General features: G+C 43.7%; 1 protein-coding gene and 1 long non-coding RNA gene across 2 annotated transcripts; both read left to right on the top strand.

The window, feature by feature from the left end:
• Positions 1 to 1,190: 1,190 nt before the first annotated feature.
• Positions 1,191 to 2,368, top strand: LOC136954754 (uncharacterized). The gene is made up of 3 exons (XR_010878130.1): positions 1,191 to 1,409; positions 1,605 to 1,681; positions 2,106 to 2,368. It is a non-coding gene; the product is annotated as an uncharacterized lncRNA (long non-coding RNA).
• A 7,924-nt stretch (positions 2,369 to 10,292) lies between these two features.
• On the top strand, positions 10,293 to 12,187 carry LOC136954295 (homeobox protein MSX-2-like). The gene is made up of 2 exons (XM_067247892.1): positions 10,293 to 10,622; positions 10,947 to 12,187. Exons 1-2 carry the CDS (start codon positions 10,301 to 10,303, stop codon positions 11,396 to 11,398), a joined length of 774 nt encoding a protein of 257 aa, XP_067103993.1. The 5' UTR covers positions 10,293 to 10,300; the 3' UTR covers positions 11,399 to 12,187.

Here is a 12,187-nt window from a genome sequence, read left to right as displayed (position 1 = left end):
ATGTGAAGGATATAAATCTGGCAGTAAAGGGAACCAGAGTGTGTTACAATATAAAGAAGCTGTAGATGTGTATAGGAAGTGTGTAGCAGTAATTTATGCTGTGTGTATCTGCGATTTGTTTATCTGAGATCTCTTCACGCACATCTGGCTGGATGAGCTGAATCAGGTCAGAGGTATTTATAGTGCCAGTCTGTTTCAGGGGTGGATGTTTTTAATGAGTGGAGAGATATTGAACCGATTCTGGTGCAGACCTCTTGCCCTCTAATATCAACAGTTTTATCAAGCACAATCAAATTCTGTAATGGCAAGTGTACCCTAATCTGCTGCAAATATAACTTTGCGTTCTCCACAGTTATGGAGTGGGTACAGTCTACCATGGTGCCCATAACACTCCACTGTTTACCCTCGCTAGGCTTACTGGTTAAACCCCATTTCATAAGCTGCTTCATAGTACTGAGTACAATTACATAAGATTTCACAAGTTCAAGATATTTTGTCATTTCACCTCAATCAGTAGGCCTAGTACAATATGTTGGCCTCACAGGCCCACAAAAGGCCTCACAGGCCCTACTGCACATAATATGACACATAATGACACATGTTGTCTGTTCAACACAAAAGCTACATTATTCATTTGGAAAATATATCACAGCTCTAGGCTTAAGCTACTTTGTTTTAGGCTGAATGCCTGTGAGCAGGTTTTATAAACACTGCCTGTTCCACATCGCCACCTGCTGGCGTGGACTTTGCTATCAAGCATATAGCTCTACTGTCTGTACTACAACTCCGTTCCCAATTGAACTACAGGTAGTTTATTTTGGACACGACACAGACGCCACTTAACTGTTGTGAGGTGTTCACTTCTTCGTTCTAACACGTTTTTCAAATTCATAACGTAAACCAAAATGGGTATTTCTCCCGCTAGGACCTCGCAGCCGCGAGAAGAGATCAGATCACATAGAAGTTAGTTAGCCAGATAAACGGTCGAGCAACAAGCTTACTATTCTGTGGGCTTAGTTAGAGAGACAGTGACACCGAAGGCAACCATCTGATTTAGCAAACAACACTTTACAACCAGAACAAGATGCCAGGCGCTAAATTCAGAGCTGTGTATGTGCCTAGGTTTGCCACTCGGTCTTGTAGCTCTACTCAAAAGAGTGGTAGACAACAAACAGATGAGTATTTAATCGAGTTGCCCAGTGAACAGAGAAAGCAAGGGCGTCTAGATCTTTCAACTAAAAAGGTTAAACTGACCAAACACACCAAGCCTGTGATCACAATGAAGAAGAAAGTGAAAGAGGCCGACATATCGAAGCCCAATAATTCCCCTATTCTAGAGGTCAAACAAATAAATCACCGGCGCATTCATTCATCTCAAAGACTAAACCTGTCAAATTCCAGAATGTCAGGTAATCTAAAACTCCCGCTGAGGAGAAGCGAGTCTAGAAATGTTTCACGCTTGCAGCAAGACTACGGCACTTCAGCCTTTAACATATTTCAAGAGATAGTTAGGCCTAGTTGATGCTAGAAGATGTTAGGCCTCACTCAATGCTCTTCCGTGGAGTGACCATGTCAAATCGGCTTTGGATGTTCCTTCTCTTCAGGTGGTAGTCCTCACACAGTGAACGAAGATGTCTTCACTTTCTCACAGAGGAACGAAGCCATGTCAACATGTGAAGCAGTAAGTCATGTTTACTACCAGAGGGGGATCGATAGAGATCTTATTAGCTCCCTAATACGTAATAGTCCAAATACCCTCTCCATACTCCCTCCTCGTATATAGAATTGTAGTGTTTGTGTTATTTATTTAACATGCACACGTTAAATTAGCTAGCATCTCTAATCGATATGTTATTGTTGCACTGTAGTCTTCTTTGTTAACCGAGCTTGGTAGCTGAAATGTAGTTACTGATGTGGCTACTAGCATACATCGTTTTGTCTACCGAAATACTGTAGAACTACGGTTAACTACTGCGCATCTTATCTTTGATATTCTGCTGTGCACTATTGTATGTAGCACTGGATAAAGGTGTGTGCCTGCTAAATGAATAACATGTGAATGTGCACATTAGGCCTACCCCTCTCTGTTCTGCCTTCTGCCCCAGGCTCCACAGCAGTCCAGGGCCAGACTGTCTGTGCTGAGAACCATCTCCCGCATGCTTCAGGAGAACCAGGGCATCAGAGAGAGACTGGTGCCTCTCACGCAGAACAGATACTGCAGACTGGAGGGACACTGAGATAGTCAGATCTAGTCAGTCACCAGCAAGGCCAGTTCAAGTGTTGCAATGGCCTCATTTTATATCTGCGATTTGACTTGGTCTTCAGTTACTCTTTTCGTCAATGGTGGTGTTTCCAAAGGATTCTTTTGTATTCGTACTTGATTGTTAACATATTGTATGTAGTTTGCATATCTTCTGAACAATGTCTGTTTGGAAGGATAGTCAGTGCTTACAAAGTTACGTTCCTTTTCCTAATGAAAATACTGAATGTTAATTAAAACACCATGTCATGGCCTCTGGGCCCTTATTCTGTATCCTTTGTCCACCAGAGGGTGCTATTTCCTCACCAGTAGTAGACAAAAGGGGACCACCAGAACTCCCCTGAGGGCAGTAAGACTACGGCAGTTTTGTATTTTAAAACGTTATCATCACGGTTTCAAAACACAAACACTATCAAACAGATGCATACATTTGGATTAGACAGAAAACCGTGAACAGCATGCACGTGCGTTTTAATTGAACCAAAAGTAACAATGACCAAATGTTCCGAGGAGCCTCCTCACCCAGGTTGACATCACCTCTGTACGTGAGCTGCACTTCAAAACTGTTATTCAAGTTATCGGCCAGGCATGTTTGTGTCGACCACTGTCTCTCGCCCCCTGTTTCTCTTGAGACATCTCCCTCTGGCTCCAGCCTTGAGACATCCTCCCTCTGGCTCCAGCCTTTCTTCCCCTCTGAGAGCCCCGTCAGCCAACATTTTAGTTTGCTGAGTGGGGAGCAAGAAAACAGTTTAAAGTGTTCTTACTGTTGGCCGTGACCTGGCCATGAGGCGGCTTGGCCTGCTGCCCCTGGTGCCGGGAGGGCTGGGAAGGATCTAACTCTCCTGGGATGTCACATCAAACATGCACACACACATATATGGATGCAACACACATACACGTTAATACTTCACACATACACAAGTTAGTATGTTCCTTGTGGCTTATGCTTCCTTATCTAAGCTGTTTATTAGCAAATTTACAACTACATGCCAACATGTGGTAAAGATTAAAAATAATTGCTGTTGAACCATGCACAATTTACTTTGGTAATTGGTCGTCAGTTTTTATAATGTTTTGATTGATGGAGCTCACTGCTTTCTGTGTAGGCTCAGTGTAGGTTGTTCCTTGATAGCATAAGAAAGCAAAATCCTTTAACTCTCCACAACAGGCTGCATCACATGATAAACTATCACTTCCTTATTGTCGAAGTCTGAGCTCCTCTGCAGCTTTTAGTGGTTTATGAAACCAATAAACAAGCAATTTTGTTGTGATTGCTATTACAGTGTTGTGGATTTAATGGCTTTTTAGGAGGTGATTAGGAGCTAAATGTGCCTTTTAATCAGAGCTGTGGTCAGAGATGGAGACGGGGAGACTATGGCTGCCCTGCTTCTAAGAGGCTCTCTGCTCTGTTTATGTGGGGGCCCAAGGCGTTGTACACGGCTTCTCTTAAACTACCAGGGTTTGAGGTATTCTGGAAAACACTGCCGTCAACAGAAAGGAGAGGCTTGTTGGAGACTGAATGGCAAGTCACCAGGGAAAACATGGCTGGTAGATCTAAAATGGCAGACTTTGTAGGCTAAATTATTAGCACAAGTGGTTGTCAATGCAAGACACTTGACCAGAAACATTGTCCATTGGATGTGTGTGTGTTTCCTGGTGCGTTTGTGTGTTTCTTGACTTGGTCTAAATAGCCCTAATTTCACAGCTGAGTACACTGTGCTAATCAGATGCTTGTCCGTGTTAAAAGGTCATAGAAATACGCTGTCGCTGGTTCTATCCGTTTCTCCGCTGACATCACAGACTCTCTGCCATATCTTCATGTCCGTGGGATGACAATCCATCCATATCCTGGACTCTTGGTTTAACAACTAATCTTACTGTTCATCAGTACTGTGCATCTGAATACTTGAAAAGAGCTTGGGGATGCTAATGATGACGCCAAAACACGAGGAATCCAATTTAATTAAGATGGCATGAACATTTAGCTCACCTAATAATATTTAAGTGTAACCTTTAGAGATACTGTAACGATAACACGAATCCTGTACTCTTGCATGTCTGTTAACCACAGGGTGCTAATGTCGGGTGCATTTGATGCCAGCTCTAGATTAGTCTGTAATTATTTTCATGGCCTACTCATTCCAGGGCCTGTGAGTTGAGACATGCAGTAACGAAGCGCTCCCACCTCTTGAAGACCTTCAGAGGTACAAGAGGAGAGTTCTATTACAGGTCCATTACCAAATGATGCAGAGGAAGAGAAGAAACAAGCCAAAACAAAAACGAGTAGTAATTACTTTTTTTCTCAGAAGGACACAATCAATGACAGATTCTCTCTAGTCACAGGGTTTATAGCCTAGCGCACCTTAAATACTTTTTGGAACTGGTTGGACGAGGGTCATGAAGAGAATACAAGTCATTTTTAGTTGTCCAGTTTCGTCTAGTCGACGTGTCTGTGCATATGCATGTGTTTGTCTGTGACCATAGGAACGGCCATGTCAAATGTCTAATAAACAGTATTCCATTTGATCTTTTTCAAATGGCGTTCACATCTGTAACCATATTTTATATCCTAAATGCTATAATTTGTAAGATTAGATGCCCTCAATCATTTAAAACGAAGCCTTTCCTCTTTTAAATAGTGAGCATCTCACCTACCTTGTAATTAGCTTAGCTTCAAATGGCATAACAATTGTCAAAAATTACAGTTCTGTCGTTAAAACACACCAAAACATGGCATACAAATTAGTTGCTTTTGGTGCAAGTTTTTTCCCCTTAAACTCCTTGTGCTTCAGAGCAGTTTGGAGTGTGTGTGTACCTGTGAGTCACCTGGAAACAGGCAGACTATAATCACTCCCCTAACTGCAGCCTGCACAGCCATGCGGAAGGCGCCAATCTCTCAGGCACTACAGATGGTGTGTGTGTGAGTGAGTGAATGTGAGGGAAAGAGATACAGCAGCACTGTGTTTAGTGAGAGACATAGAGCACTTTTAGCAAATTCTTTTTTTGTTGTCGTGGTAAATCACTTGTAACACAAATATTAAATAATACGATTGTTTGACTGACGGACGATACTTCTCTGAACCATCGCCAGCACGTAGGGTGTATCACTTTACTGTTTCTCTTGTGTGTGTCACTCAATACTCACTGTGTGGAAGGGTGTCTCCTCATCAACACACCATTCAGTTAAAGAAAGTTTAATGTTCTGTCCCTGGTGAGTCAAATAGTGTTAAATGGTTTGCTTCCATTTCACAGTAGTCTTCTGAGGTTTTTTTAAATGTCAGATTGTGAGAACCTTAATCTGCATGAATAAAATTTTCAGAACAAACTAGTCCTTTGGGTGCTCAATGTTCAAAGAAGTGATGCATATTCGAAATCATAAGCTTCTAAACCCTATTTTATAATACCCCTTTAGTTGTATACAAAGGATGTGCAATTATAGATTTAAAGAGTCTTAACAACAAGGAAATGGGAAAGTTCTAACTTCAAGGAGACACACACATTACACACATGTAGACGACTGCAATTTGGTGTGGTGAGGCGGGAATTGAACTTTAAACGCTTTCATCAATCAAGGCATTTGTTTTGTTTGGGTCTAGTACATTATTGATGGCCTTTGTGCCATAAATGATAGTATGTGAAGCTAAGGCAGAATCCCAGTGAGATCAATCAGCTAACCATAAGACAATAAATGCAAGAAAATCTAGGTTCTCCACACCCAATCAGGAGCGAGCACATCCGACCGACTCAACTCTTCCATGAGATAATTACCATCCAAATTGTAGCTTGTTCCCTCTTGGTCCACCCAAAATCTTAGCTGGTTTTCATAGCCAGTGTTTTAAGACAAGCAGCAAATCAAAATAAGCAAATGACTCAAAGGCTTTGCACTGCACAGTCCATTACACCCTACCTTTGTCCAAACACAGTAATTGCTTTGAAAATGCTTATTGGGAATTCATGTTTTCACGTCCGATGTGGGGAATTTGTGTCTGATTTTGTTGACAACATGAAGCCGCGGGTGTGTCTCTGGCCTCGCTCTCTGGACTCGGGTTCAGTTTGATAAACCGTGCCACCAGGCAAACTCTGGGGAAATGATTCTCGCAAAACAAGAACACAGTCGATTCCTTCATGAGTTGAAGATTGGAAAAAGAGGACCAAGACCCACCAAGCACACGCAAGGCTTTAAGCAAAGTAACACACGCACAGTGGAGTCCGATACACACACAATGTACTTCGTTCAGTGTGATGAGTGGTACTGTAAATCAAATAAAAATGTAGTCCCTCTATAGAGTGTTTATTCACTGTGGTCCATCTAGCAAATTGCCTTTTGGGAGTGGTGGAAGTTAATCTTTATAGCAGGGGAATTCATCCCAAAGCATGTATGTCACTGTGTGCCCCAAATGACCCAGAACGTGTTCTTCCCAGTAAAATTTCTCCAGCACTTTGGGAAAGAACTCTTCTCTGCACTTCTTTCACTCCTGAGTTCCAAAGCTATACTTTAACACGGGCTGTCTTGATGTTAACCTTTAGTCCCCTTTTATTTTGACAGTTTCCAAATGAAAAATGGGATCTACTGTCCCTTTAAGTCTTTAAACCCATGCAGTGAGAGAGGCTGTTGGGTCTGTCTGTTGAGAGTGTAGTTATTTCGCTTTGCTGGCTCCTTTAAAACCTGTCTCCAAACTTGTGATTACTCGAGACACCACTCAAGATCCCAGCCTCCGGGAGAACACAATGGGGTCTCAGACAGGATTCAGCCAGGCTATAAACCCCCCTCCTAAAGCCTTGACAGCTCAGATTGGGGGTTGTCACATGAACAGTTGGCTGCCAACGAGGACATGATGTTGGACGCCGGGTCGCCGACACAGGGCCTCTCGTTCAGCAGTCGCTACATTTGCAGTCGCATCCTTTTGTCTTGACGGGGCAAAGGTATAAACCACTGTGTGTCAATGTTGCCTTTCAAGGGGAACTGAGGTTAAGCATGTGAAGGGAGAGAGGAGCCTCTGATCCTGTCTCACGCCCCATGTCTTCTCAGCCTTTCCACCAATCCATACTTCATTACTAGGAAGGGGTTTTCGACAATGAGTGCATAAGGTGTGATGTTTTAAAAGAGGGGAATGATTACTTTTAGCACGCGCCCGCCCTCTGTGCTCTTCTCCGGCAAGCCGACATCAGTCAGCAGGTCTAATTGCTGTCTAGGGTAATCAATGAGGCGGAAGACCAGGGGGCCTGAGCTCAAAGCAGCTTGGCTGTCCACCGGTCCTCACGCCTCACGCAGGGACACTGACACGCTGACCTTTGGCTGGACGGTGGGGGCTACCTGGGGCTGTCAGCGACTACTCCCCATGAGGCTGTCCATCTACGGGTCTGTCCGTCGGTGTGTGTCTTTGAGTGCGTGTGTGTGTGTGTTCAGTCTGAAATTGTCCGGCTCCTCACAGACAGACCCCTGCTGTGCTTGGCATGTGTCTGGCTTTGCCACTCATGCAGGGTTCGGAGGGAAGGCTCTGAGTGGGATGCAAGGGCAGTGTGGACAGGAGAGGCCAGCACTAATAGGGACTCACTCAAGGTCTGGGAACTAGACAGATTACACTGTGGCAAATTACAGTGACTACTCTCTGTCATTGTGCTGCCTGTCCCCCACCCCCCCCCCCCCCCCCCACCCCACCACCAACCACTGACTTTGAGACTTGACTGTCCTGAACCGTTGTGTGGCATGGAGTCGTAGCAGCGCACATTGTTAAGGGTAAGAGAGCATCGGTACTGCAGTTTGTGTATCTTGCTTCAGTGTCTGACCTCTTTGCTCGGAATTGAAGTAATCATGGATGCGTGATTGTTTTCACTGCACCACCTAACTCATCTCTTTCTCTGTCTCTCTCTCGCTCTCTTTCACTCTGTCTCTGTCACCGCTGAATAGCATTTCTGAATAATTACCTTCTCTCTGGATATTAAAAATGTAATTATGCTCATTACCTGATTATAAATATTTTTCCACTTTGCCCCACCTTTTTCCAACAGCTCCCCAACGGAATGATGCACACAGACAAATACTCACTGCAATCATAAACATGACCTGCTCCGGAGGAAAGTGGGAGAGGCAGGGCCACCTAATTGATATGCATGTGTTTCGAGAGCCCATGCTGTGATACACACTTGATTCGTGAAGAGCCTAATGATGGCAGGCCAGTAGTGAGAGGGGAGGATGGGGGGGAGGAGAGGAAGGGGAGAGGAGAGGTGGTCTCTTGACACTGCTCTCATACTGAGTGTCGAGCCTTTCCGGGTACCTGATCATGAAGTACTGGTGTGTATGTCTGTCTGTGTGTGTTGTGGTGAGTGTGTATGTGTGCGTGCATGCGAGTGCGCAAACGTGCGCCTTTTAAAGGACAGAAAGAGAAAGAGAGGGCTCCCAATTAACCAGTACTCGACCTTGAGTTAAGTGAGCTCGGGTCTGAGCGAAACTTTGATGTTGCAACAAGCCTTTGATGTGTCGACAAGCGGTGTGTATCCGTGTGATAAAGAAATATTGATGAAATTAAGCTACTGACCCTAATACAATCAGTTAAACAAAAATGTGTCCAGCCCAAACACACGTACAGCCTTCTCTGAATTTCGGATGTCGCGTGATCCTGATTTGCACAGCCCTCAAGCGCTTTTGATGTGCCGCGAGTTGTGTAGAACAAGAGACAGGTGATGCCGTATAACCTGCTACTGTCGTTTTCCGCCTTATCGCAGCTTGACAGGTAGGCTATGCGTGTTTCGGGAGAGCTTCAAACATTCAGTCACCTGACAAATCCTGCTCTGTCTGTGTCTCTGAGACAGAGTCTAATCACAGCGGGCGCCACACACCTCAGAAAGGTAGCAATTTTCCATCATTACCGTTAAGTCCTGCTTAAAAGAGCCGGATTCCACAGGCCTAATTACAAGGTGTTAATAATAACAATGTAATGACAGTCATTTTCAAGCCTGCCTAAAACCATAATCCTTCTCCAAGTGCCTCTCGCAATGGAGTGTATTGGGTAGAAGTCTATGGGGAGATCTGAAGTTTTAAACCGCCATAATTCTTATTGATTACAATTGTGATTAGTCCTCTCTCTTAAGTGGTGTGTGTGTCAGGTCATACAAGTTTCTACATGAATCAGGTGCAGAGTCAGGCACCAGAATTGCCGTGTGTGTGTGTGTGTGTGTGTGTGTGTGTGTGTGTGTGTGTGTGTGTGTGTGTGTGTGTGTGTGTGTGTGTGTGTGTGTGTGTGTGTGTGTGTGTGTCAATAAGGAACCACAACAGCAGATTCAGATGTCACCCTGAAGTGCTTTCATCAGTGGTGTCATCGATGCCCTAAGCCAGTCTCTCACTGCCAGACCAGACCAATCAATCAGCCTAATAGCACAGGCACATATAGGAGACAGAAGGGCAGGTAATTTTCAACACACTCAAAGACTCTACAATCAGCATTCCACTGACAGAGAACATACTGTCCTATGTCTTCTGTTACAAGGCTTTCCGTCTAAATGTTAAATTTTAGATGAGGCTTGTCATTCATTGGATGAAACACATTTCCTTTTTCAATTGAATGAACTATTTATCATAGACCCATGGAAGCAGTTAGACCTATTTATGATTTTATGACTTGGGGTATAGCGCGCATTTGAATGAAAAATATTTTAAAAACCTTAGAGGTTTAGATGGTTTTCAGCACATTTTCATCTCCTCGCACAATTAGCGCTAAATTAGGCAGGTGTTTACCTGACCTCGCATTTATACGGCTGCACGGTCCCACCATAGGGTCCCACAGGGCTCCTTAACCTCAGGACCCCGCCCCATGAGTCCAGAATCACACTAGCCAATCAAGACGTTTCTCTGAGGCAAAGGTTTTGGCACACTTGTGATTGGCCAAAAGTTACAGTACTAAGCAAAAGTTCTATCCTTGCTTGTTTTACAGTTTGAAAGGCTGTGTTCGCTCTCTGCAGACATAATTTAAGAGATGCATCTACTTCTACATATCTGACCATTTTAGTTTGTCTTTGAAGAGTAGTTTATACACATTAAGAGTCATGGGTTCGCCGCTAAATACGAAAGGTGCGTTTGCGGTTGATGAGGATGTACAAACTAAACTACCGCAGCCGAACGAGCGCATTGCTCAGGTGTCACCTCTGCCTTTCAGCGTGGAAGCTCTGATGTCAGACTCAAGGCCGCAGAAAGAAGTCGTGAGACACCAGGGTGGAAAAATCCCATCCGAAGGAAACTATTCGTCTAACTCCAAAGAGTCGTACAGTCTAGAAGGGTCGCACAGTCCGACCTCTTCAGTGAAATCAGAGAGAGTATTTGGGGATTGTGCGTCTTGGATGTCACGGGTGAAGCTGTCACCACCATCCCGTAAGTATCTATTAGTTTAGATTTTCATGTTAGATAACTCACTTTTAGCTATAAGAAACGTTCAGATGTTTCGTCGTTTTCAACGCAGCATAAAATGTGCAACAGACCAAGATGGCATATTAAATAGGTTTTTGTCGGATGAAATAATTTCGTTTGGAGAATGCAAAATAGTTCTGCGGAATGAGTTGACATGATGATTTCTCATAATGCATTTATTCTATTCAGTCCAATCCTACATTTTAAAATAACCACAAGCTGTTGAAAGTCCAGTTTCAAGTTTTCAGTCTCTTTGTTGATGTGTTGGTTCTTCTGGACTGTCCGCAGGTCAGCTCAGCCCCATTCCCTGTCCCCTGAGGAAACACAAGACCAACCGCAAGCCCCGCACCCCCTTCACCACCTCTCAGCTTCTCGCCCTGGAGAGAAAGTTCCGGCAGAAGCAGTACCTGTCCATCGCAGAGCGTGCCGAGTTCTCCTCCTCACTGTCCCTATCTGAGACCCAGGTGAAGATCTGGTTCCAGAATCGCCGGGCCAAAGCCAAGCGACTGCAAGAAGCAGAGGTAGAGAAACTCAAAATGGCCGCAGGCGTTGGAACCAAACCTATGTTACATCCGGCTGGGTTTTCCCCCCTACCCTTCCCTCTCAGTGTAAGTCTTCAGGCCGGTGCCCCTTCTCTATATGGACCAGTGTACCCCTACACCCGCAGCCCACTGCTACCTGCAGCACACCTGGGGCTGTACGCCTCACCTGTAGGCTACGGCCTCTTCCACCTGGCCTGAGAGGACACCATTGACTGTGTGTGTGCGCGAGAGTTAGTGACTGAGTGTTTGAGTATGTGTGTGTCAGTGCGTGTGTGCATGCATGTAGTAGATTGGGTGGGATTGATGCACCTTACTGAAATCCAATCACACATTGTCTTCAGCTGTGTCCTGAATGAATGGACTAGCGTGGAAACCCTAGAAGAAACTTTGAATTTGTAAGGGGACTGTCCAGTGTTCCATACCACTTTATTCTGTTTCTTTTTTCAACTTTGTGCATAGTTACAACCCAGGACATTCATTGCAGAATACCTAGGGGTCCTCAACAAAGTCTAGTACATTCTAAACTCTAATTTAATTTGAGAGGGATATTGATTTATCTCTGTATCCAATTAATAAAATAAAATACAAGATTTGTTTTATGATATATTTGATTGATTTTCAGCTTTTTCACAGTGTGTATGATGTAAGGTGCTCTGAGTGGAATTAAGTTCAATACATGCTAAGCCTTCAGATCTATATATATTATTAGATTTTGTTATTTTTTTATACATTGAAATGAACAGGGTTCATAGATGTATATGGAAACATTTGAGTAGATTGTGGACCTGGATTGAATGATGAAAAGAGGAGTCTTTTCATTTCTATTTCACATCAATCTTAATTACATGCTCACATATTGGTGTATACTTGCAAATTCCATATAGAGCAATATATTTTGTAAATAAATTTAATTTATTATATTTTGTGATATAGTATGTATCTGCCTTTGTTGAGTGTAAATATTTGATTTGCTTTCACTTAACAATT

Source organism: Osmerus mordax, chromosome 12 (genome assembly GCF_038355195.1).
Source record: "Osmerus mordax isolate fOsmMor3 chromosome 12, fOsmMor3.pri, whole genome shotgun sequence".
NCBI lineage: Eukaryota > Metazoa > Chordata > Actinopteri > Osmeriformes > Osmeridae > Osmerus > Osmerus mordax.
The sequence above is the reverse complement of the archived record's forward strand: the minus strand, read 5'-3'. Positions and strand labels throughout refer to the sequence as shown.